Here is a 23582-nt window from a genome sequence, read left to right on the forward strand (position 1 = left end):
GGACCTCTATCTTTGCCTATAAATTCATCTACAAGCTTGTATTTTTTATGAGGGGAATCAAAGTGTATACTGAATCTTCAAAAATTTTATCTGAGAAGACATCTCTGGATTAGAGAAAAATTGCTAGGCATTAGGCAAAATATTGCATCATCTGTCATTGAATAGTTCTGCAGGCTAGATATATTATTTTCTTATATTATTAAAAGCAGACAGGATTCCATGTCTATGATTCAGCTTTAGAATTAAGAATGATTAATTTCTAGTTGTGGTATTTTCATTTTTAATCTTTATTATAAAGCAATTTATTTTATTTTTTACTTTTTTTACTTTCACCTCTGGATTATATTCTATAGTATACAATGTGGCTAATTAGATGCTTTTTTGTTTATTACAAGTGAGCAGCATAAAGCTAATTTTATATTAAATCATATTTAACAAGGGCCAAAAGACTTCCAGGTCAGGAATATTTCTTATTCCCTGGGTCAGGACAGTGGTGGGTGTGCAGGAAGCTGTGACTGTTAGCATTGGTGGGTTGTTGGTGAAGACCAAGTGAATTGAAATAAGCAGGGAGTTAACAAACACCTTTGTAAAAGTGTTGGCTTTTTTTTGCATCTTATATGTAATTCTTTAATGCACAGTGACTGATTAATTCTATGTGAAATACTTGACAATTGTATCTGGAAGGCTTGATATACCAAACGTTTGGTATATCAAATAATTATTGTTCATATTGTTTTATTTCCTGATGAATTCAGCCTTTTAAGGAAATTTCACTTGTAATTGGGAATGAGAGAAGTGAACTTAGGGCAGGCTTGGGCATGGTCCCAACTCAGAGCAGTCTGAATTCTCTGAAGGGTATAGAAGAGTCTGACAGGAAAATATCAGAGATGTCTTTCTTGTTCTCACTGTGCATGGAAACCTGTATACTGCATTGTAATCATTTCTTGCTTGCTGACATGAAAAGCTCTTAATAAATCTTAGAGATATAATGAGGCAGGGGGAAAAAACCCTCCATTTTACTGCCATTTAAAAAAAAGAAATGAGAGAAAAGATCAGCATGGGTTATGTACAGGTAGAAAGCAGGTTGGTTCTATCCATCAGGAATGGTAATATCCATTTAACATAGGGCTGTTTCAGAAGCAAAGATGTTTCACAGGCAACTGAATATCAAGCACACATTCCTCACATTTATTGACAATTCAACATCCATTACCTACTTATTTGTGAAATACAGTTGGGTGGCGTGGATGGGGATGGATGTTTCAAAGGTTATGATCCCAAATGCAAATTAGTAAGAGAGCTAATTAAAAATAGAAAATTGAAACATGTGGATATAAAATAAACTAATTCAGTCAACAGATCCTAATGCCAGTTGTGAACTAAAATAACATTTTACATATGATAATGTGCCATATTCTATTAGTATTTAAAATAATTATAGGTGCTGAGTAAAAATATGTATGATTAATACCACTTTTATTAATAATAGAGTACAATGTCTTGCATGTGTATTAAATTTTTTGAAAGGCCATATAACAAGAAATTTCTGAGATTTTGGAAATAGATTCAATTTTATTTCCTGATAACTTTCTTCTGAGGTTAAAAGGGATAAATTAAGTATTACTTACCTCTGAGGCAAATGAAGAAAAAAGCAACTTAATCCAAAGTCACAAATATTTAGGAAGAATGCCTTTCTATGGACCCAGAGGAAGGGATCTTAACACTTGGAGCTTAGAGCCTCTGTTCATGGATGGGTAAACACCCAGAAATATTATGTATCATTTGGTGTCTGTGTAATCATGAGCATTTTGTTTGTTTTTAAGCAAGGGATTTCATAGCTTCCAACAAATGAAGTACATCTTTTACTAAAATAATTTTTACTGTTGCCTGATTACTCATTTCAGTTTTAGTAACAAATGACTGTGATGAGCTACCAGCTCACTCATGGTTTTGCTTTTGTTTAGTGGACATTAAAATTAAAATGCATTTCGAGACAATCATCATTACCAGTTATTATTCATTTTTTAACTTATTAATCATGCCCATTTTCTGTATAGTACAGGTGGTATGTCCATTATTGGTTATAATAGCCCTAAATTCCAGGAGTTCTTAAGTGTTGTGGAATACAAATTTGTGTTTGCTTATTATTTAGTGATTCATGTTCTTTAGATTGTTTTCCAAATTTTTAAAAATGATGTTTATCTTCCTATGTAATCATAATTTAAATAAATATTTCTAAAAGGTACAAGTAGTGAAAAGTTCATGAAAATAACAGGAAACATCGGTATTGGGGGCTGTTTTAATGTATAATATAGTCATGAAGTTAAAGATCATAGTTGATAATAAACTATATTATGAAAATATTTATGAGTTTTAAAATAAAAAATGAATAAAATATGTTTTACACAGATAGCATTGCAAATGCATGGTTATTATAATAGTAATAAGCATACATACATAAATTATATAAAGATATAAATATTGAAAAATCAGAGTAAATATTAAAATATTAGCTAAGGCCTTTGTGGATATGTGATTAGTGGTTAAGTCAGAAAAAGATAACTGCCTGTATGTATCCAAGTCATAATAGGGTTTTGTAAATCTGAATTTACATGATGGAGAGGTGGACAGTTGAATGCAGAGACCAGGGAAGTACTGCAGAAGGTCAAAGGCACTGTCAGCAAGATCAGAGGAACCGACCCTGAGGAGCTCAGCCTGAAGCACAGAAGCAGGTGGTCTCCAGTGCTTGCCTGGAAGCTGCTGCACTCCTCCATCCTTTTGCAGAGCTTTGAGCTGTTCCAGTCTGCAGTGGAGTTTTCCACAAACATGCTGGGGAGCTGCTGTGAAGCTCATCCTCTCTCACATCTGCCTGCAGTCAACTTCAGAGTAGCTGAGATCACAGACATGAGCTACCTAATGCCTGGCTCACTTTACAGAATGATTTCTTCTGCTTCTCTGTGCTTTCCAAGACCTCTGCAAATTCTTCTCCTTGAGAAACTCTAACCCAGGTCCTGTCAAGGAGATTTTGGAAATTGTTCTCTGGGAGGTGTTTTATCTTAGAAGGAAGTGTTAGATCATCCATCATAGTAGTCCACACATAACCCAGGAACTTTGTGAATGTTTTGCAGTTATTATCTTCTTACTCCATGGTGACCCTATAATGGAGGTACTGTTATCATTCACACTAGTAGATGTAGTATTTATTTATTTATTTTGTATGCAGATTGAACCCAGGGGTGCTCTTAACCAATGATCTACATCCCCAGGGCTTTTTGAGACAGGGTCTCACTAAGTTGCTTATGGCCTCACTAAGTTGCTGAGACTGGCTTTGAACTTGCAATCCTCCTGCCTCAGCTTCTAGAGTCACTGGGATTATAGGTGTGTGCCACTGTGTCTTGCTAGCGGATGGAGTATTGAATGTTAAAGTGATTAAGTGCCTTACCTAAAGTCACACAACTAGTAAGGAGGAGATGAGTGATTCAGGAATGTGTATCTGATTTCAAAGCCTGTATGTCTAATCTCTACCATTTCCTCCATTTTCTGTATTGCCTGTTGCATATTACATATGTTAGTCATTTTATTGATATCATCTGATTAGAATTTAAACCTTTTTCAGTACCAACTGCTAGTATATTTTAATTGCAACTTGAATGACCCAGATTTATCAAACACTCAAAATTAATACTTGCATTTTATCGATACCCAAATCTTTAGCCTAAAATGTCCACAGATGTTGTGTTGCCAGGCAGGAGTGCTATCACCACTTGTGTTGCTCTTTCAGTTTAGACACCCATAGCCCAAATGTCCTAAGGAATTTCACGTCATGACTCTTAAACCAACGGCAAGAGTTGCAGATGAGCTTCCTCTCTCTCCCTGGATGTACTGTTCCCTACAGGTGTTGGGCTTCTCTGTCTGAGACTGGCTTCATGCTCTGGAATACTTTTTCCTTCTGGTCAGTGATCCTTGTGAAACTTCCTGCAATCAATTTTGAGCTCTGACTTGACATTCTAACTGCACAACTCTATTCTCACCTCCTCAAATCTTTCAGCCCCTCAGTTCTATTTTCGTGTCTCTAAATCCCAGTGGTGGAAAGAAATCAATCTTTTTATTGCCAGAAGTATCTTTGCAAATCTAAGGATTCACATTTTCTTGCCCAGGAAAGGAATTTCTGCAAGTTCAAGTTCTCAAAATTATTTGAACCCTAATGCCCATGGATATGTGGATTATGTGAGAGGCAGGATCATTCCTCTTGTAAATAGAATCATCTAAAGCTAGACTGTTGCCTCACCCAGATGCTCAACATACCTTATTGCAAACATTAACTGTTTTCATGTTGCTATGTCTGCAATTGTTCTGTGTCTTCAATCTCTTATATTTATTAATGTAATAAAAGTGTGGCCAAAACTAGTTATTAGACCAATAATATTTTAAAAATGTAATAGAGATTACTTGGCATATTTTGACTGTGTAATCCATCTTTCAAAGAAAACATTGGGTCACTTCAGTTTATTTTACAAGAACAAAAATAGAGAAACTTCCTGTCCAATTCTAAAGGAGAAATTTTTTATAAAAAGCATACAGGATCTTCCACTGTCTCAGGAGAGAAATCACTATGGTTCTGGAGCCCGACCTGATTTTGCTTTATCTTAGTGCTCAGTCTTTCTGAGACTAGAATAGTCTAGTTGGTCCTTCTGCTGATGAAGAAGGGATGTCACCAGAAGACAGTCTGAGGAGTTCCTGAGGGTGGGTACTTGACAAGTGGGGTCCTGGGATTATGTCATGAAAAGAATTGCATCACACGCCTGTGAGAGGCACAGACAGAGATTTATTTGGGAAAGTAGAGACATATTCAAGGGAGAGTATGGGTTACCTCAAACCAAAGGCCATATGTTTTCTCTGATATGTGGAAGCTAACCCCAAATATGGGCCAGGGGAATAGAAGTTCAGTGGAGTAGACAAAGGGGAATGAAGGGAAGGGAGGGGGGATGGGAAAAGGAAAGAGTGAAATGAACCTGACCTAACTTTCCCATGTTCATATATGAATATACCACAGGGAATCTCACCATTATGTACTTCCACAAGAAATTAGTGTAAAAAAACAACTATGGGTAAATGGCAGAAAGATAATAGAGGGAAGGGAAGTAGGGAGTTGCCAGAGGGAAGGGGAAGGGGAGATACTGGAGACCGAATTTAAACTAAATATATTCTGTGTCTTCATAATCATGTCAAAATGGATTCTACTATCATGAATAAAGAAAAAGAACCAATAAAGAACCATGAAATTAAATTTAATGTTGCAAGATTTCATATTACTTTGCATCTCTCCAGGAGCATTCTGTGTCAAGATATTGTCATTTGAAGAAAAATAAGTAAAACAAACAAATGATGGGGACAAAAAAGAGTGAGATGTGCTTTTGCGGTTACTGGTTCTTCTTTTAAAGAGAACTTGGTGAAGGGTGGGTGTGGGAAGCTGTGTGGGGATGGTATTAATCTGGTGATCATGATTGTTTATGGTGGTGTGATCATTCTCAGGATCTTTAGACTAGGGTCGTCTCCATTATATAATCGATAGATAACACTAGAAAGTCCCCTGAATTTTAGGTTTCTTAAAATATATTGTCTTTGTTTGCTTAATGTATTTATTGCTGGACCGGTTAACAGTGCAGAAGATAATTCTCATGAGCGAGTGGTTTTATGGTAACTACGATTTACAGATTTCTTAGGAATTTGGGAGTGATAGGCCTGGGAAGAACTCAGTTGGGGAGTGACAGGCCTGGAGAAGTATGCAGAACTTTAAAATTAAAGTTCCTTTAATGTCTCCTATGTATTTCTTTTTCTTCTGTCCTACTTCACTTCTTTTTTTTTTTTCCTTCTTCACTTCTATTTATTTTTATTTCTGTTTTCTAATGGCATTTGTAATGTACAATAAGTTCAAATAGAATGTAATACATTCTCCTATAAGTGCAAATTTTGAAATGTTTTAAATTCCATCAATTGATGAAAATTGAAGTTTAATTGAACCTGCAGTGCTTCATGATTACAACAGTAGAGAAATGGCCTCTCTAGTTGTAGTGTTAACAATTGAGATTTTTTCAGTAGCAGAAATAAATAAGACTGTGCCAACTGGTGTTTGCTTACCTGTTTTTCAGAATATAAAAAGTATTACATTTGTCTGGTAAATATTTTGCATCACAGAGTATTTCTGGTAGAAAACCTTTGCTCTCTTAGGCTCCAAATCTAGGTTCAGTCAGCACAGTTTTTGAGATACTCTGAGTTATTTGATGCATGTCTCTAAGATCAACTTGGGATCTTGTCATCGACACAATCCATTTAGTGTTTATAGACTGTTATAAACAAACAAACATCCCTGAGATAATAGGTGAGCAAATGGTTAGGAAAATGACTCTGGCAAGTACTTAAGACCATGAAGAAAATAAAGTGATAAAGTCTTAAGAAGATTGGTGGGATTAAGCCTCTCGGAGAAGGTATCCTTGAACACTGAATGATTACAGGACCACCATTCAACCATCTGAGAAGGACATTCAAGGAGAGGAAAGAGGTCACCATCAAACAAAAAGATAATCGCACGGCGATTTTCAGGACCCTCTCCTGATTTTTCAGGCCTGCTCCCTAGACTGCCTCTCATAGAATCTGAACTTAATAGATGGTTGACAGGCCAGAATTCTGGGCTAAAACCAACAAGATGAAATGTGGCTGATAAGACTGAAAACTGGTGCTTGTGAGTTCCCAAATCCAATTATGCAGTACCAAATGCTGTCCACGAGGCTTGACAGCTGTTCATGTTGCAACAATCTGGGGATTCTAATTGACCACAAATTGGAGATTGGTTTTTGCTCTTTCTGACTGGAAAAAAAACAATGTGTAGATATTACCCTTGGGCAAAATTTGGCCCAATTTAAGGTATCATTAGAGCTAACTAAAAATGGAACAGCCTGTTTTGCAGGTAAAGATCTTGCTGTTGCTTAACTCTTGAGAGAGATAGGGAGAGAGAGGTGGGACAGGGGGAGGGAGAAGGAGGGAGGGAGCAGAAGATACTAAGAGATTTACTCATCAAGTATTTTTGTAAAAAGAAGATTCTGTATTGTTTGGAGACAGTTTAAGATACTTTTTCGTTTCTGTGAATCTGTGGCATATTACCTGTTTATTTTATCCCAACAAAATCTTCTTCATGTTGAGATATTTACATGTGGTTAAGAAGGAAAAATGACGTTAGTGTATGCTTTAATCAGTTTTGTGTCACCATGACCAAAATACCTGACCAGAACAACTTAAAGGTGGCAAAATTCATTTGGGTATCAAGGCTTAGGAGGTTCAGTTCATGGTAGGCTGAATCCATTGCTCTGGGAGCAAGTGAGGTAGCACATCATGGCCAGAGGGCCCAGGATGGGGAAAGCTGCTCACCATACGGCAGGTTCAGGAAACAGAGAGGGAGAGAAGGAGCTGCAGGGAAGATGAACCCTTTAATGGCATACCAATGTGACCCACTTTCTCGAGTCATGTCCCACCTGCCTACAGTTACCACCCAGTCAGTCCATTCAAACTAGGATGAATTGATAAAATTATAGCTCTCACAATCTATAATCATTTTACTTTTGAATATTCCTGCATTAACACAGTACTTTTGGGGGATATCTGATATCTAAACATTAACAATATATAAGGCATATGGTGAATTTTAGTTAAAGTTTAGTTTGCAACAGCATCGCTCAAAATAGTAATCAAAAACTTAAAATTCTGAGATTATGCTTTTTAGGAATAATGATTTAGATAAAATTTCTAGTATGTTTAGGCTAATTGTGATAATAAAGATTAACATAAATGAATATGTCTTGGTTTGCTATATTTTAGCTATGCAAAGTAGACAATTCACTTCTTTAGACTTCCCTTCTCAAAATGAGAGCAGTAACTTGTCCCTGCCTAAAAATGATTCTTAGGATTAAATGAGTTGCTGCATAAAAAAAGAGATGACTGAAAATAGTAAGTGCTATAGTAAATGTTTCTTGTTATTTTCGCTATTGTTATTAGATGTAAGTGTGTGTTCCATTCTGTCTTCAGGAATTAATGACCAAGCTAATAACTGAGACACCTGACCAGCCAATCCCATTTCTCATTGACCATCTTCAGTCTAAACAAGGAAATCGTGGACAACTGCAGAGAACTTTGTCTGGGTCTGCAGCTCTCTGGGCTGAAAGTGAAACATCAGGTAATGAAAAAAAATACCTTGCAGTTAATATGGGATACATCTGATTAAAAATTTCAAGTCTTTTTGATTTTGATAAGATTAATCTAGATGGATAGATACCTGAGGTTTTCACATATTCAACTGTGACTTTACCCAGTAGTTAAAATTCGTCATTTTTTAAATTTGAAGATATTATGTTTCAAAATATAAAAATCAGTGTATTTCATTTTAATAGAGGTGGTTCAGATTTGCATAAAAGGATTTCGTTCCATATGTTTAAACTAATTATTCTAAATTTTTGTTTCTTTTATGAATAATTTGAATTAAATGCTTGTAGTTCATCTGTATAGAAAAGACTAGATGTCTACAAAGTTAGTTTTCTTTTTTTTTTTTTGTAAACAAATGGGATACATGTTGTTTGTCTGTTTGTACATGGGTTAAAGGCATACCATTTGTATAATCATAAATTTACATATGGTAATGCTGTTTGATTCATTCTATTATTTTTTCCCTCCCCCCTCCACCCCTCCCACCCTTCTTTTCCCTCTAAACAGTCCTTTCTTCCTCCATTCTTGCCCCCCTCCCTAACCCTAACCCTAACCTTAACCCTAACACTAACTCCTCCCACCCTCCCCCTTATGTGTCATCATCCACTTATCAGCGAGATCATTCGTCCTTTAGTTTTTTGAGATTGGCTTATCTCACTTAGCATGATGGTCTCCAATTTCATCCATTTGCCTGCAAATGCCATAATTTTATCGTTCTTTATGGCAGAGTAATATTCCATTGTATATATATACCACAGTTTCTTTATCCAGTAATCAATTGAAGGACATCTAGGTTGGTTCCACAATCTGGCTATGGTGAATTGAGCAGCAGTGAACATTGATGTGGCTATATCTCTGTAGTGTGCTGATTTTAAGTCCTTTGGGCATAGGCCAAGGAGTGGGATAGCTGGGTCAAATGGTGGGTCCATTCCAAGCTTTCTGAGGAATCTCCACACTGCTTTCCAGAGTGGCTGCACTAATTTGCAGCCCCACCAGCAATGTATGAGTGTACCTTTCTCCCCACATCCTCGCCAACACCTGTTGCTTGTATTTTTGATAATTGCCATTCTAATTGGGGTGAGATGGAATCTTAGGGTAGTTTTGATTTGCATTTCTCTTATTACTAGAGATGTTGAACATTTTTTCATATGTTTGTTGATTGCTTGTACATCTTCTTCTGTGAAGTGTCTGTTCATTTCCTTAGCCCATTTGTCGATTGGATTATTTGTATTCTTGGTGTAGAGTTTTTTGAGTTCTTTATAGATTCTGGAGATTAGTGCTCTATCTGAAGTATGATTGGCAAAGATACTCTCCCACTCTGTAGGCTCTCTCTTCACATTGCTGATAGTTTCCTTTGCTGAAAGAAAGATTTTTGGTTTGAATCTATCCCAGTTATTGATTCTTGCTTTTATTTCTTGTGCTATGGGAGTCCTGTTGAGGAAATCTGGTCATAGGCCGACATATTGAAGATCTGGACCTACTTTTTCTTCTATAATCTGTAGGGTCTCTGGTCTGATTCCAAGGTCCTTAATCCATTTTGAGTTGAGCTTTGTGCAGGGTGAGAGATATGGGTTTAGTTTCATTCTGTTGCATATGGATTTCCAATTCTCCCAGCACCATTTGTTGAAGAGGCTATCTTTTCTCCATTGCATATTTTTGGCGCCTTTGTCTAGTATTAGAAAGTTGTATTTATTTGGGTTTGTGTCCATGTCCTCTATTCTGTACCATTGATCTACCTGTCTATTTTGGTACCAATGCCATGCCGTCTTTGTTACTATTGCTTTGTAATAAAGTTGAAGTTCGGGTATTGCGATACCCCCTGCTTCATTTTTCCTGCGAAGGATTGCTTTAGCTATTCTGGGTTTCTTATTGTTACAAATGAATTTCATGATTGCTTGCTCTATTTCTGTAAGGTACGTCATTGGGATTTTAATTGGAATTGCATTGAATCTGTATAGCACTTTTGGTAGTATGGCTATTTTGACAATATTAATTCTTCCTATCCAAGAATATAGGAGATCTTTCCATCTTCTAAGGTTTTCTTTAATTTCTTTCTTTAGTGTTCTGTAGTTCTCATTGTAGAGGTCTTTCACCTCTTTTGTGAGATTCATTCCCAAGTATTTTATTTTTTTCGATGCTATCGTGAATGGGGTAGTTTTCATAATTTCTCTTTCTGAGGATTCATCACTTATGTATAAAAATGTGTTGGATTTATGAGCATTGATCTTGTAACCTGCTACTTTACTGAATTCACTTAGGAGTTCTAAAAGTTTTCTGGTGGAATTTCCAGGTTCCTCTAAGTATATAATCATATCATCCGCAAATAGGGATTGTTTGAGTTCTTCTTTTCCTATTCGTATTCCTTTAATTTCTTTGGTCTGTCTAATTGCTCTGGCTAGTGTTTCAAGTATGATGTTGAATAGAAGAGGTGAAAGAGGGCATCCCTGCCTTGTTCCAGTTTTTAGGGGGAATGCTGTCAGTTTTACACCATTTAGAATGATATTAGCCATGGGCTTAGCATAGATGGTATTTATAATGTTAAGGAATGTTCCCACTATCCCTATTTTTTCTAGTGTTTTGAGCATGAAGGGGTGCTGTATTGTATCAAATGCTTTTTCTGCATCTATTGAAATAATCATGTGATTCTTGACTTTAAGTCTATTAATATGGTGAATTACATTTATTGATTTCCAGATGTTGAACCAGCCTTGCATCCCTGGGATAAAACCCACTTGATCGTGGTGCACTATCTTTTTAATATATTTTTGTATGCGATTTGCTAAAATTTTGTTGAGAATATTTGCGTCAATGTTCATTAATGATATTGGTCTGAAATTTTCTTTCCTCAATGTGTCTCTGTCTGGTTTGGGTATCAGGGTGATATTGGCTTCATAGAATGAGTTTGGGAGGGTTCCCTCCTCTTCTATTTTATGGAATACTTTGAGAAGTATTGGAAAGAGCTCTTCTTTAAAGGTTTTGTAGAACTCGGCTGAGAACCCATCTGGTCCTGGACTTTTCTTTGTTGGTAGGCTTTTGATGACCTCTTCTACTTCATTACTTGAAATTGGTCTATTTTAATTGTGTATGTCCTCCTTGTTCAGTTTAGGCAATTCATATGTCTCTAGAAACCTGTTGATGTCTTCGAAATTTTCTATTTTGTTGGAGTATAGATTTTCAAAATAGCTTCTAATTATGTTTTGTATTTCACTCGTGTCTGTTGTGATATATCCTTGTTCATTCCGAATTTTAGTGATTTGGGTTTTCTCTCGTCTTCTCTTTGTTAGTGTGGCTAAAGGTTTATCAATTTTGTTTATTTTTTCGAAGAACCAACTATTTATTTTGTCAATTTTTTGTATTGTTTCTTTTGTTTCAATTTCGTTGATTTCAGCTCTGATTTTAACTATTTCCTGTCTTCTACTACTTTTGGTGTTGGTCTGTTCTTCTTTTTCTAGGGCTTTGAGCTGTAGTGTTAGGTCGTTTATTTGTTGAGTTTTACTTCTTTTATTGAATGCGCTCCATGAAATAAATATTCCTCTAAGTACTGCTTTCATAGTGTCCCAGAGATTTTGATATGATGTTTCTTTGTTCTCATGTACCTCTAAGAATTTTTTAATTTCCTTCCTAATACCTTCTGTTATCCATTCATCATATAATAGCATATTGTTTAATCTCCAGGTGTTGGAGTAGTTTCTGCTTTTTACTCTTTCATTTATTTCTAATTTCAATCCATTATGATCTGATAGAATACAAGGTAGTGTCTCTATCTTCTTGTATTTGCTAACATTAGCTTTGTGGCATAATATATGGTCTATTTTAGAGAAGGATCCATGTGCTGCTGAGAAGAAAGTGTATTTGCTCTTGGTTGGATGGTATATTCTATACATGTCCGTTAAGTCTAAATTATTGATTATGTTATTGAGGTCTATGGTTTCTTTGTTCAATTTTTGTCTGGAAGATCTATCCAGTGGTGAGAGAGGCATGTTAAAATCACCTAGTATTATTGTGTTATGATCTATTTGGTTTCTGAAATTGAGAAGGATTTGTTTGACATACATGGATGAGCCACTGTTTGGGGCATAGATGTTTATGATTGTTATGTCTTGCTGATTTATGGTTCCCTTAAGCAATATGTAATGTCCTTCTTTGTCCCTTCTGACTAACTTTGACTTGAAGTCCACATTATCTGAAATGAGGATGGATACTCCAGCTTTTTTGCTGAGTCCATGTGCATGGTACGTTTTTCCCCATCCTTTCACCTTTAGTCTATGTGTATCTCTTTCTATGAGGTGAGTCTCTTGCAGGCAACATATTGTTGGATCTTTCTTTTTGATCCAATCTGCCAGTCTATGTCTTTTGATTGATGAGTTCAGGCCATTAACATTCAGGGTTATTATTGAGATATGATTTGTATTCCCGGTCATTTGGCTCATTTTATTTATTTATTTATTCATTTTGATATGACTTAGTTCTTCCTTTATTTTACAATTCCTTTAGGATCGTTCCTCCCATTGCTGATTTGCTTCTTTGTTTTTCATCTCTTCCTCATGGAATATTTTGCTGAGAATGTTCTGTAATGCTGGCTTTCTTTTTGTAAATTCTTTTAGCTTTTGTTTATCATGGAAGGATTTTATTTCATCATCAAATTTGAAGGTAAGTTTTGCTGAGTATAAGATTCTTGGTTGGCATCCATTTTCTTTCAGGGCTTGAAAGATGTTGTTCCAGGCCCTTCTAGCTTTTAGGGTCTGGATTGTAAAATCTGCTGATATCCGTATTGGTTTCCCCCTGAATATCATTTGATTCCTCTCTCTTGCAGCCTTTAATTCTGTCTTTATTTCGTATGTTAGGTATTTTCATTATATTGTGCCTTGGTTTGGTCTGTTGTAATTTTGTGCATTTGGAGTCCTATAAGCCTCTTGTACCTGGTTTTCCATTTCATTCTTCAGATTTGGGAAATTTTCTGATAGTATTTCATTGAATAGATTGTTCATTCCTTTCGTCTGTTTCTCTAAGCCTTCCTCAATCCCAATAATTCTTAAATTTGGCCTTTTCATGATATCCCATAGTTCTTGGAGATTCTGTTCATGATTTCTTACCATCTTCTCTGTTTGGTCCACTTTGTTTTCAAGGTTAAATATTTTGTCTTCCATATCTGAGGTTCTGTCTTCCAGGTGTTCTATCCTATTGGTTATGCTTTCTATGGAGTTCTTAATTTGGTTTATTGTTTCCTTCATTTCAAGGATTTCTGTTTGTTTTTTTTTTCAATATCTCTAACTCTTCATTGAAATGATCTTTTGCTTCCTGTATTTGCTCTTTTAACTGTTGATTGGTGTGATCATTCAGTGCCTGCATTTGCTCTTGCATCTCGTCATTTGCTTCCCTGATCATTTTAATTATGTACATTCTGAACTCCCTTTCTGTCATTTCTTCTGCCATGCTGTCGTTGGGTTTCATTGATGTAACATCTAGATTTGTTTGCAGCATTTTCTTTCCTTGTTTTCTCATATTGTTCAGGTATCAGTTGACCGCTGTGATATTGCAGATTTCCTCTATTGACTTATAATGTTCCTGAAGATTTCTAGTATATCCCCTCTTAGCCTTCAGTAGGCTGAAGTCTTGGAGGAAGTTGATAATGCGGTGCTCCACAAGGAAGCTGACTCTCTAGGGGTGGTGGCTTTCCGGTGGGGTATATTTCCTGCTAGTGGGCAGAGGTACTTCACTTGCTGACGAATGGTCATCCAAAGGGGAAGTAGGATGTGGGCTGATGCAAGGCAAGTTTGGGCCTGTGTCTCTGGTTTTACAGTCCTTGTGGGAGAACCTCACCCGGCAGTGAGAACTCACCCGGTGGGGAGGTCTCGCTGGTCAGTTCCCCTCAATTCACAACTACAGTTCCGTTCAATTCACAACTACCGCCTGGGCTGGGCAGCCTTCTTCTGCAATGTTCCCAGGGACCCGGACCTACCTCCTGGGCCTGGAAGCCTTGCCCTTCGCAGACGAATCTCCTTAGGCTGCCTCTCCTCAGAGAAGCTGCCTGCAGTCCTGGAGCCTTCGCTCTGCCCCTCAGTTTGTCTGTGCTGCTCTTCCACCAAGAAACCGCCTAGGTCCTGGGACCCTGCTCTGCACCTAATCACCTGGTTATGCGGCCCCTCCTCTGAGCAGCCACCTGGAGCCCCTTACAGTCGCTCCGAGTCCCAGTGACCCGCCACACGCCTCTTCCTCTGGCAGTCGCCTGGTGTTTCGTGCGGTCGCTCTAAGTCCAAGTGACCCACCACGCACCTCCTTCTCCACCAGGCAGTCACCCAGACATCTGGTGCGTTCGTCATGAGTCCCAGGAACTCACTGTGCACCTCCTCGTCCCGACTGCCACCTGTAGCCCTGGTGCAGTCACTCCGAGCCCAAGCACCCCGCCGTGCTCCTCCTCCTCCTCCTCCAGACAACCCCCCTGTGTTTAGGAGCGTTGCTTTGAGTCCAAACCACTCACCACGCTGCTCCTTCGGATAGCTGCCTGGAGCCCTGTTGCAGCTGCTCCAAGTCCAAGCGATGTGCCGAGCCCGTGTTTCTCCTTCTTCTCTGGGCAGCCCCCTGTATTTTGGGGTGGTCGCTTTCAGTCCAAACAGCTCACCGCGCACTCCCTCCTTTGGGCAGCCTCCCAGAGCCTGGGTGGGTTGCGCCGAGTCCAAGCGCTGTGCTGAGCGGCCTCCTCTTCAATGCTCCCAGTTGTCCTCGTTCACTGCTCCAGCGGGGGGAGGGGTGTCTTCGTTGGGCAAATCTACTTCACAAAGTTCCCTGCGCTTGGGGACTACTGCCCCATCCGGGACACCTCCCCAACGGGAGAGACTCACCCGGCTGCTTTGAGTTGGTCCCAAGTCTCTCTATATCTTCTCTTCTTGAGTCCTGAGTCCTGGAGCAACATGAAATGCAGCCACCCTCTAGTCCGCCATCTTGAATCCCCTCCAAAGTTAGTTTTCTTATTTCCCAATGATGATCAGTCTCCATTTTAAATAACCCTCATATTATCCTGTGTATAAGTTCAGATTTAGGAGGAATCATTTCCTCTGGAAGTAGGGGAACCAGTCCTCCAGTTCTGTGATAATTTTATTTTCCCAATAAACACGGGTGAGATCCTTGGTCGGACTTAATTTCATCTTTTCTACACACTGGTCTGTTGTCTTCACATTTACTTCCAAGCCCAGATCTCCTTGGGTGGCTAACTCCTTGCCTGATTCTCCTGAGAATCTGCTTGTTTGGACTCAAAATGCTTTTTCCTCTGATGATACCATGACTTCTCTTCTCCTCTTCATGCTTTATGAGATCTCATGAAAGGATTTTGTCTTCTCTAAATGCATTCTCACACTAGTGCTTTCTTGAGACACTAAACAGAGGAATAGGGTATTTTCTGAAGAATGTAGACATCTCTGGTATTGATGATCCATGCAAAAGCTGTCTGCATCATACAGGAAACTATAATATGAGCTTAGGCATACAACAGAGGGAACTCTTGTGTTTTCTTGGACTCACTTTCTTGAGTTTAGATTATAAACTAGGTGGCTTTTAATCTTTGGCTTATAGGTGCTAAGATGGCACCTACCATGTGAAGGCAGAACAGATTAGCATCTGTGAGTTTACCAAAGTTCATGTGAGTTCATATTGTATAAAACATTGTATCTGAAGAGGTATTTTTTAAGCAGCACACATTTAGCATTTCAGTGTCCTTGTGTTGGAATCTGTGCCTAGCTTGGCTAAGTGTTATACCTCACAAGGCTGCAAATCAAGGTGTTGACTGGATTTCGTTCTCATCTGAAGGTTGCCTAGAAAAGAATAAGCTTTCAAGCTCATTTGAGTTAATGAAGAATTCACCCAGAGAGAGGCAAAATTAATCCCGTGCAGCTTTGTGACTGAGAGCCCTTTTTCCTTTCTGGCTTTCATCCAGGGTTTGCTCTCAGCTCCTAGATACAACTCAGGGTTCATTGCCACATTGCTGTCTGTCCTCATGACAGTTTACCTTTTTAAAGTCAGTAAGGGAATTCTCTCATTCTGTTCTGTTAAGATGGAGTCTTATGTAATATAATGTAATCATGACATTGACATAACCTTTGCCATATTTTATTGGATAGAAGCAGGTCAAAGGTCCTGTCTTCATTCAAGGGAAGGGAATATAATAATAAGGCATAACCCCTGGGTATAGAGACATTGGTTAAAAATTACCTTGTTATTTTACCAGTTTTCTTTAAGTCTGACTTGCACAAGCCCTTAATAACTCTTTTCTTACAGAGGGTGAATAGAGGGAGGAGATTATTGTAACTCCCAGTTTACTGAGCGACAGCATAAATGGTTATTTAATAAGGCAAGATAGGAACATAGGACTAAATTTATAAAGGGAAATATAAGCTCAATTCCTGTTAGTTTCCTGTGGAGCATCTTTGTAGATAATTCCAGTAGGCAATTGGTTAGAAGTCCCAGGTGTGGAACTCATTCAGTATCATACAAATAATCATGGAAAACATCCGGGTGAAAGAATGGAGGAAGATGTGATTGAAGTTAGAGTATGGAAGAAGATAAGTGTACTATAATTCCAGACCCCTTAATTTTGTTGTTTATTATGAGGTGTAGTTGTTTGCTACAGGTAAGAGAGCTTGTTTAGCAGTTCTGGGACCTTACTAAAGTTGAAAACATAAACTAATTTTTAATTAGTTCATCATGGAAGTCACCAGCAAGAAAATGATTTTTTTTTTTTTTCCCTCCATCGGTGTTCATAACAGCTGGGTGGAGAGAGAGAAAACATTCTGGGGGGCGGATTGAGAACTGTGGTTGTGATCCTGCAGGTAGTGTGGAGTTTGGAAGACAAGTTTTGTGGAGGAGTTGATATTTGTGAGCAAGCTATTCAGGTGATTAAGCATAAGGTCAGATATGAGGCAGTGAGCAAGGGCAGGAGGAGATTTAGACATACAAAGCTAAAAACCTTCAGGAGGTTGATGTAGTGAAAATATGAGAGGTACAGAAAGAATCCTTTTTTTGGAATAACAAAGAATTACTTTTCTTGAATAGTTATGGATTTTTAAAACTTTTGTTTTTCAAAAGTTTTATGCTGTCGACTATGATTTTCCAGGAAAATCAATTATGATTACATTGAGTCTCCTCCACTGCTCTTCATTTCTCTCATTTCATTTGGCTTTGTGTTTGCTTTTCTTATTTATTGACTCTCTTCTTAAGGTGTTTATTGAATGAAGTATGTTCTCCATGTCACTGATTAAATTTTTGACAGTATCAGTTCTCTTTTTTCTTACTTTGAACATAAATTTAAATGTGCTGCTTATTGCATTTTAGTTTCCTATCAGTACTTTTTTTTAACTCATCTTTTAAAAAAATATTTTTTCTGTGCACATTTCTATTTTCAATCATAGGTTCATTGACTGATCTCTGCTCTAATTTCTTTATGTTTCATATAGTTCATTTTCTTTTATTTTTATTCAAAAGACAAATCAATTATGTTCTAACATTTAATGCTTTTAAAAGTATGAGCTCTGCATTGCAGATGCTAAATTCCTTTTTTTATATTATATTTTTCTTAGAATTATATTTTATATTTTATCTGTTTATTAAAATATAAATGTGGAAAATTCTGTTTAGTTTTAGGTTTGTCAACCAATAGTGTAGGTGAACTCTTCTTGTCCCCTTACCATTGAAACTATTTGAATTCTTTTCAAAATTTTGGCTAGTTGAAATCATGGCTGATATTGAAATTTCCAGTAATGGTCACATCCCATGGATTTCTGTTAAACTGATGGGTGACTTCCTGTCTCTTACCTCTTTTCCACCAACCAGATAGTAGGGATATCCTTGCTAGATTATTTGAGTTAATATGAATTATTTTTCTTGCCAGAAATAGAGAATAAAGAAATCCATGACATCCAGTGTCTCGTTCCTCTTTGGCTCAGTGGTTCTTTGTATATTGCTATATTTTATGACAAGAATTGTTTCATTCTTGTTATTGATTTTTATACATATTTTGTTTTTAACAGAATCTAAAGGAACAAGAAGGGATTTCAGAAGCTATGATAAACCCTGGCAATTAAATGCAAAGAAGCCTAAAAAATCAAAAAGTGACCTTGCTGTGTCTAATATTTCTCCCCCATCACCAGACTCCAAATCATGTAAGTTTGTTCTTCAATTATTATTTCATTTGTAAGTCTGTTGTTCAGAAAATAAAGCAAAAGTATTAATGGAAGCCAAACTTTTAATGTGATATTTTTGACCATTCATCCTAATGAATTCCACTTTTGTTTCAGCATTAATATTGAATTATTGTATGTATATCTACTCACCTACTTATATTCTCAAACATGTGTAATGATTTAGACATAGTATTCTGTTCTTCGAAGAATAAAAATTGTAAGGAACAGGTCCCTTGCCTCTCATGGCCAGTTGTAGTATTCTACTACATTCAAAGCAGAGCCATATCTGCAATTACTGAATTTCATGAAATCAAATTAAATCTTTTAGAGCAGAGTGAAGAATATTTCTATTCCAAACATCTAACAACAACAACAACAACAACAAGATTTTAAATCCTCGGCCAAGATCTCCCTGAAGTTCTGCTCATTATTATTAGTATCTGAATTCTCTACAATTATCCTCTCCTCCATCACCTGAAGTCCCCTTCTTCTAATTTCCCCACTCCTTCCCCACTACCTCAGTAGCCACTGAGTTTCTCCAGTGCGCTGCTGCCTCTGCACATGTGGCAGCTGTTAAGAGCTATTGGAACACAAAAGAGCTTGAAAACTGCTTTTGTTTTACATTCATGTCTTATGCTTGTTACAGAGTGAGATGTTGCTCTTAATTTCAACAGAGAAAAGAGTATGTTGAAAATATTTATTTTTGTTTGAAAATCTTTGAAAAACCACTGTGTGCTAACAGGAATCTTGGTTATATGTGAAAGAGACTGAAATCAACTTTGTATCTGCATTTATACATTGGTACTCATAAAAATATTGGATAAACCCCACCAAGTTATTGTGAGGATTATATGGAATATTATGAATGTTAAATGGTCTTAGCAAATAATGATTGTGATTTGTCAAATTGTCCTCCTTTACCAGTTAATTAGATAAAATTTGATGCCAACATTTTGAAATATACAAGTCTAAAATTAGCATGTCTTCTTGGGACTAGTATACTTAGTAGTATCCAACACCATTCCTGATCCAATTATGAATGCAAATGGGAAAATGAATAAAGAAATGAAAATTAAATCAACCAAGTCTCAGTTTCCATCTCCATCAAGGAGTCGTCAGTTTCTCCCCACCTTTCCCTCTTTTCTCTGTCTCTCATTCTCTCTCTCTCTCTCTCTCTCTCTTTTCTCTCTATTTCTACCTCTGTCTCTGTCTTCCAGTGATAAATTCATAACTGTAAGGGTTTATGAATTTATATCACCAGTTCTAGATTCCATCACTTATCACTGAGGGGCAAATGCCATAAGCCCACTCATTCTGTAGGCTCTTTGCTCCTTTTAGGATGCTACTTGGCTGCAGAGTGTTGCTGGTGGTTGGCTTCTGATTATATCTACTCTCAACCTCTGGTTCCATCAGACCATTAGCAATATTTTAACAACAAAAACAATAACAAAATAACATTTTTATAATATTTACAGAGATAATATGTATAACAATAAGAATACAATGGGTGAAGGGTTAACATTGGAAATATACTGTCTGATATTAAAATGTGAAGTAATAGACTGTCTCTTGAACATAGATTGTGGTAGCTTAAAGGTGCATACCATAATCTGTAAAGCATCACTAAAAGCAGCACAAAATGCATAAATGAAAAGTTAGTAGATACATTGAAGTGGAATATGATAAGTTATTTATTCTCCCAAAGGCAGAAAAATAGGAACAGAAAAAGGAATAGATTGTAAAAAAGCAACCAAATGAAAAGTTAGATACATTGAAGTGGAATATGATAAGTTATTTATTCTCCCAAAGGCAGAAAAATAGGAACAGAAAAAGAAGGAATAGATTGTAAAAAAGCAACCAAATACCAAGAAGTTGTTTTACTATAAACATGACAGGAATTATGCCACTTTAAAATGGATTAAACATTCCAATAAAAGCAAGTATGTCAGGTTGGATAAAGTGTATAGATTTTTTTTTTAAGAAACACTTTAAATATACAGACAAAAGCAATTTTAAATACTAAGAATAAAGAAGCCTATATGGCTATATCAAACCAAGAAGAAGTCAAGATGAGTTATATTACCAAAGATAAAGAGATCATCTCATAACCAAAAAAGTTATTGAATCAAGAAAACATGACAGTGCTATGGGGCAGTGCACATAAGAACAAAGTTTCCAAGTACCTGGTGTGAAATTTACAGAACTGAAAGGAGATATGAGTAAATAAACCAGAAAGGTAAGTAGAGACATGGAATAACCAACCACCTTGAGTTAATTGATGATTATAGAACACATGTGCAATAAAGTTAGAACACATGTGCAATAAAGTTAGAACACATGTGCAATAAAGTTAGAACACATGTGCAATAAAGTTAGAATACATGTGCATACACACACACATATGTAATTCTCAATTCCAGATAGACTATTCAGAAAGACAATTATGGAATTATATGAAATATTGTTTTGTGACAAAATTTTAATAAGTTAGAAGTAAATTACAAGAAGTCTAGAAACTCTTCTTGCCTCCACATTTTGAAATTAAACAGCACATTTCTAAATAACAATGAGTTAAGTACAAAATTGCAAAATTAAATTTGACAACATTATGAAAAACAAAACATGTGCATTCGTAGGGTGAACTAAATCAGTGCTTAGGAGAAAATTTATAGCTCTAATATAGGCCTTTTAAAGATTAATATTTTAGAAAAGAAAATAGTATAAAATCAATGATTTCAGCTTTCACTTTAAAATAAAGATAAATAATGAACTAAACCAAGAGTATGTTGAGAAAAAGAAATGAGAAAAATAATAGAATTGAAATAGAAAATAAAACAAAGAAAAATCAATAAATCCTAGAAGTTGGTTATTTGAAAAAATTAAACAATAAAACCATCTTGCAAGATTTATCATATGCAAGAGTGTCAGGAATGAAAGAAAAAAATTATTACAAATTGTAAAGGCATTAACAGCATACTTAGAAGATCATTTTAACAATTCTATGCCAATAAGATTGACAACTTGTATAAAAGATATAAATTGTTTGAGAGACACAGGTTACCAAAGTTATTCAAGAAGAAACAGAAATATTTAAATTTCCTTTATTGAAATAATCATTAAATAATTTCTCATAAAAAGAACTTGAGTCTGAGATGACTGCATTATGGGATCAAAACATTTGAAACTAAAAGAAATTAATGCCATATGCCACTTTTCAGAAAATAGAGAAGAATGGTACACATTTCAGTTCTTTTTAGGAGGCCTCCATAACCTGATACTAAAACAAGATAAGGACTTTATAAGAAAAAGAACACTAGAAATGATTATCTCTAAGACCATAGATATAAATATTTTTATCAACTATTAGCAATATTAATACAAAAATGTATGAAAAGGGTATTACTCAATGATCCAATTTGTTTTATCTAAGAAATGTAATGTTCATCTAATAGACAAAAATTCATTAGTGCATTTCACTATTTCAAATTGAGAGAAAAATTACAAATTCATTTCAATATATAGATGAAAAGTCTTTGAGGAAATACAAGCTATGATAAAACCTCCATCAACTTAAGAATAAAGGAAAATATCCTCAGCCTAATAAAAGGCAGAGTCAAAAGTCTCACAGCTAACGTATTCTACATTGAAATATTGAATATTTTTCCTCTATAAATCAAACAAATGCTTACAATTTCTGTTCAAAATCATGTGGTCATACCCAATGAAGCTTGACAAGAGAAAAATGCATAATTTCAAGTGAATATAGAAAAATCTTTAATTCCAGATGTCACAATTTTATAAACATGAAAAGTCCAAAAAGAGTTTTCAAGAAAAATACTAAAATTAGTAAGTAGAATTGGCAAAATCACAGGGTTCAAAGTTAAACAGACATCAATTGTATTTTATATATTGACAATGTAAATTGAAAATGTCTTTAAAATATCATTTGCAGTAGCATCAAGAATACCTAATAGTGATAAATTTGATGGGAAAATGTGTAAACTGTATATACAGAAAATGATGAGACATTGCTGAGAGAAATTAACTAAAACTTTGGATAGATATCCCCTGTTCATTTTCAATTTTGTTTAGAGGTAGTTGCTACAAATTGGTGTACAAGTCAAATCCAATTCCCTATCTAAATTCCCAGCAGGCTTTATCTTCTAGAAATAGATATAAGTATTTGAAAATGTATTAGCCAAGGAAAAAGACTACGATTATTTAAAACAATCCTGATAAACATGAACTAGATAGGAGAATTTATCTGACTTATGAAACTGCCATTGTCAGTTCAATATTATAAAGAGTCCAAAATTAGACCTCCCTAATACAGTGACATGAGCTTCTACATGGACATATTAGCAGTGAGATGGGAAAATAAAAGTCCCTTCAGCATTGGACATCCACTTGAAAAACAAACAAACAAAACAAATATAACTTAGTCAACCCTGAAGAGAAGTAAATGATTTTTAGGGATGTTCTAGTTACTAAGTCTGCGCAACCAATTGTTCCGAACTTCTATTAAATAAAATCAATTAAAGATTAAAATGTACAATTCGGTGGCATTTGGTATATTCACAGTACTGTGCTACTATTTTCTACACTTATCTAGTTTGACAGTCTTTTCATAAACCCAAAAGGAAACCCTGTACCAAAGTAGCAGTCACCCAATATTTCCATGTCCCACCAGCCCCTGACAATCTGCTTTCTGTCTCAATGGATTTGTTTCTGTTTGGTGTTTCACGTGGATGAAATCATAGAAGTGTGACCTTTTCTACGTGACTTATTTCACTTAGCAGGCTTTTTGATTCATTCATTTCAGCATGAACACAGTTTCCTTCCTTTTATAGCTGAATAATATTTCATTATGTGGATATACCACATTTTGTTTATCCATTCTTCTCTCAATGGAAATTTGGTTGTTTCCACCTTCGACTACTATGGATTGTGCTGTTCTGAGCATTCACATACGAGTATTTATTCAAATATCTGTTCCCATTATTTGGGTATATGCCTTGTAATGCACTTAGTGGAGCTTATGGTTGTTGTATCTATAATTTTGGGGGAGCTACTGAATCTTTTCTGTAGAGACTACACCATTTTAAATCCCCACCGCCAATTTCTCCACATATTCACCAATACTTGTTATTTTCTCTTTTTCAA

The 23582-nt window shown here is 36.1% G+C and overlaps 1 protein-coding gene across 1 annotated transcript in view; it reads left to right on the plus strand.

Annotated features, from left to right (window-relative positions):
• LOC306641205 (uncharacterized protein C8orf34 homolog) overlaps positions 1-23582 on the plus strand; it is a 490512-nt gene that overhangs the window by 102972 nt on the left and 363958 nt on the right. Inside the window, 2 exon segments of the mRNA XM_079106179.1 lie at positions 8077-8224; positions 18267-18398. Of these exon segments, the coding sequence (XP_078962305.1) occupies positions 8077-8224; positions 18267-18398 (280 nt within the window).

The sequence above is a fragment of the Sciurus vulgaris genome (assembly GCF_902686455.1).
Source record: "Sciurus vulgaris genome assembly, chromosome: 1".
Taxonomy (NCBI): domain Eukaryota; kingdom Metazoa; phylum Chordata; class Mammalia; order Rodentia; family Sciuridae; genus Sciurus; species Sciurus vulgaris.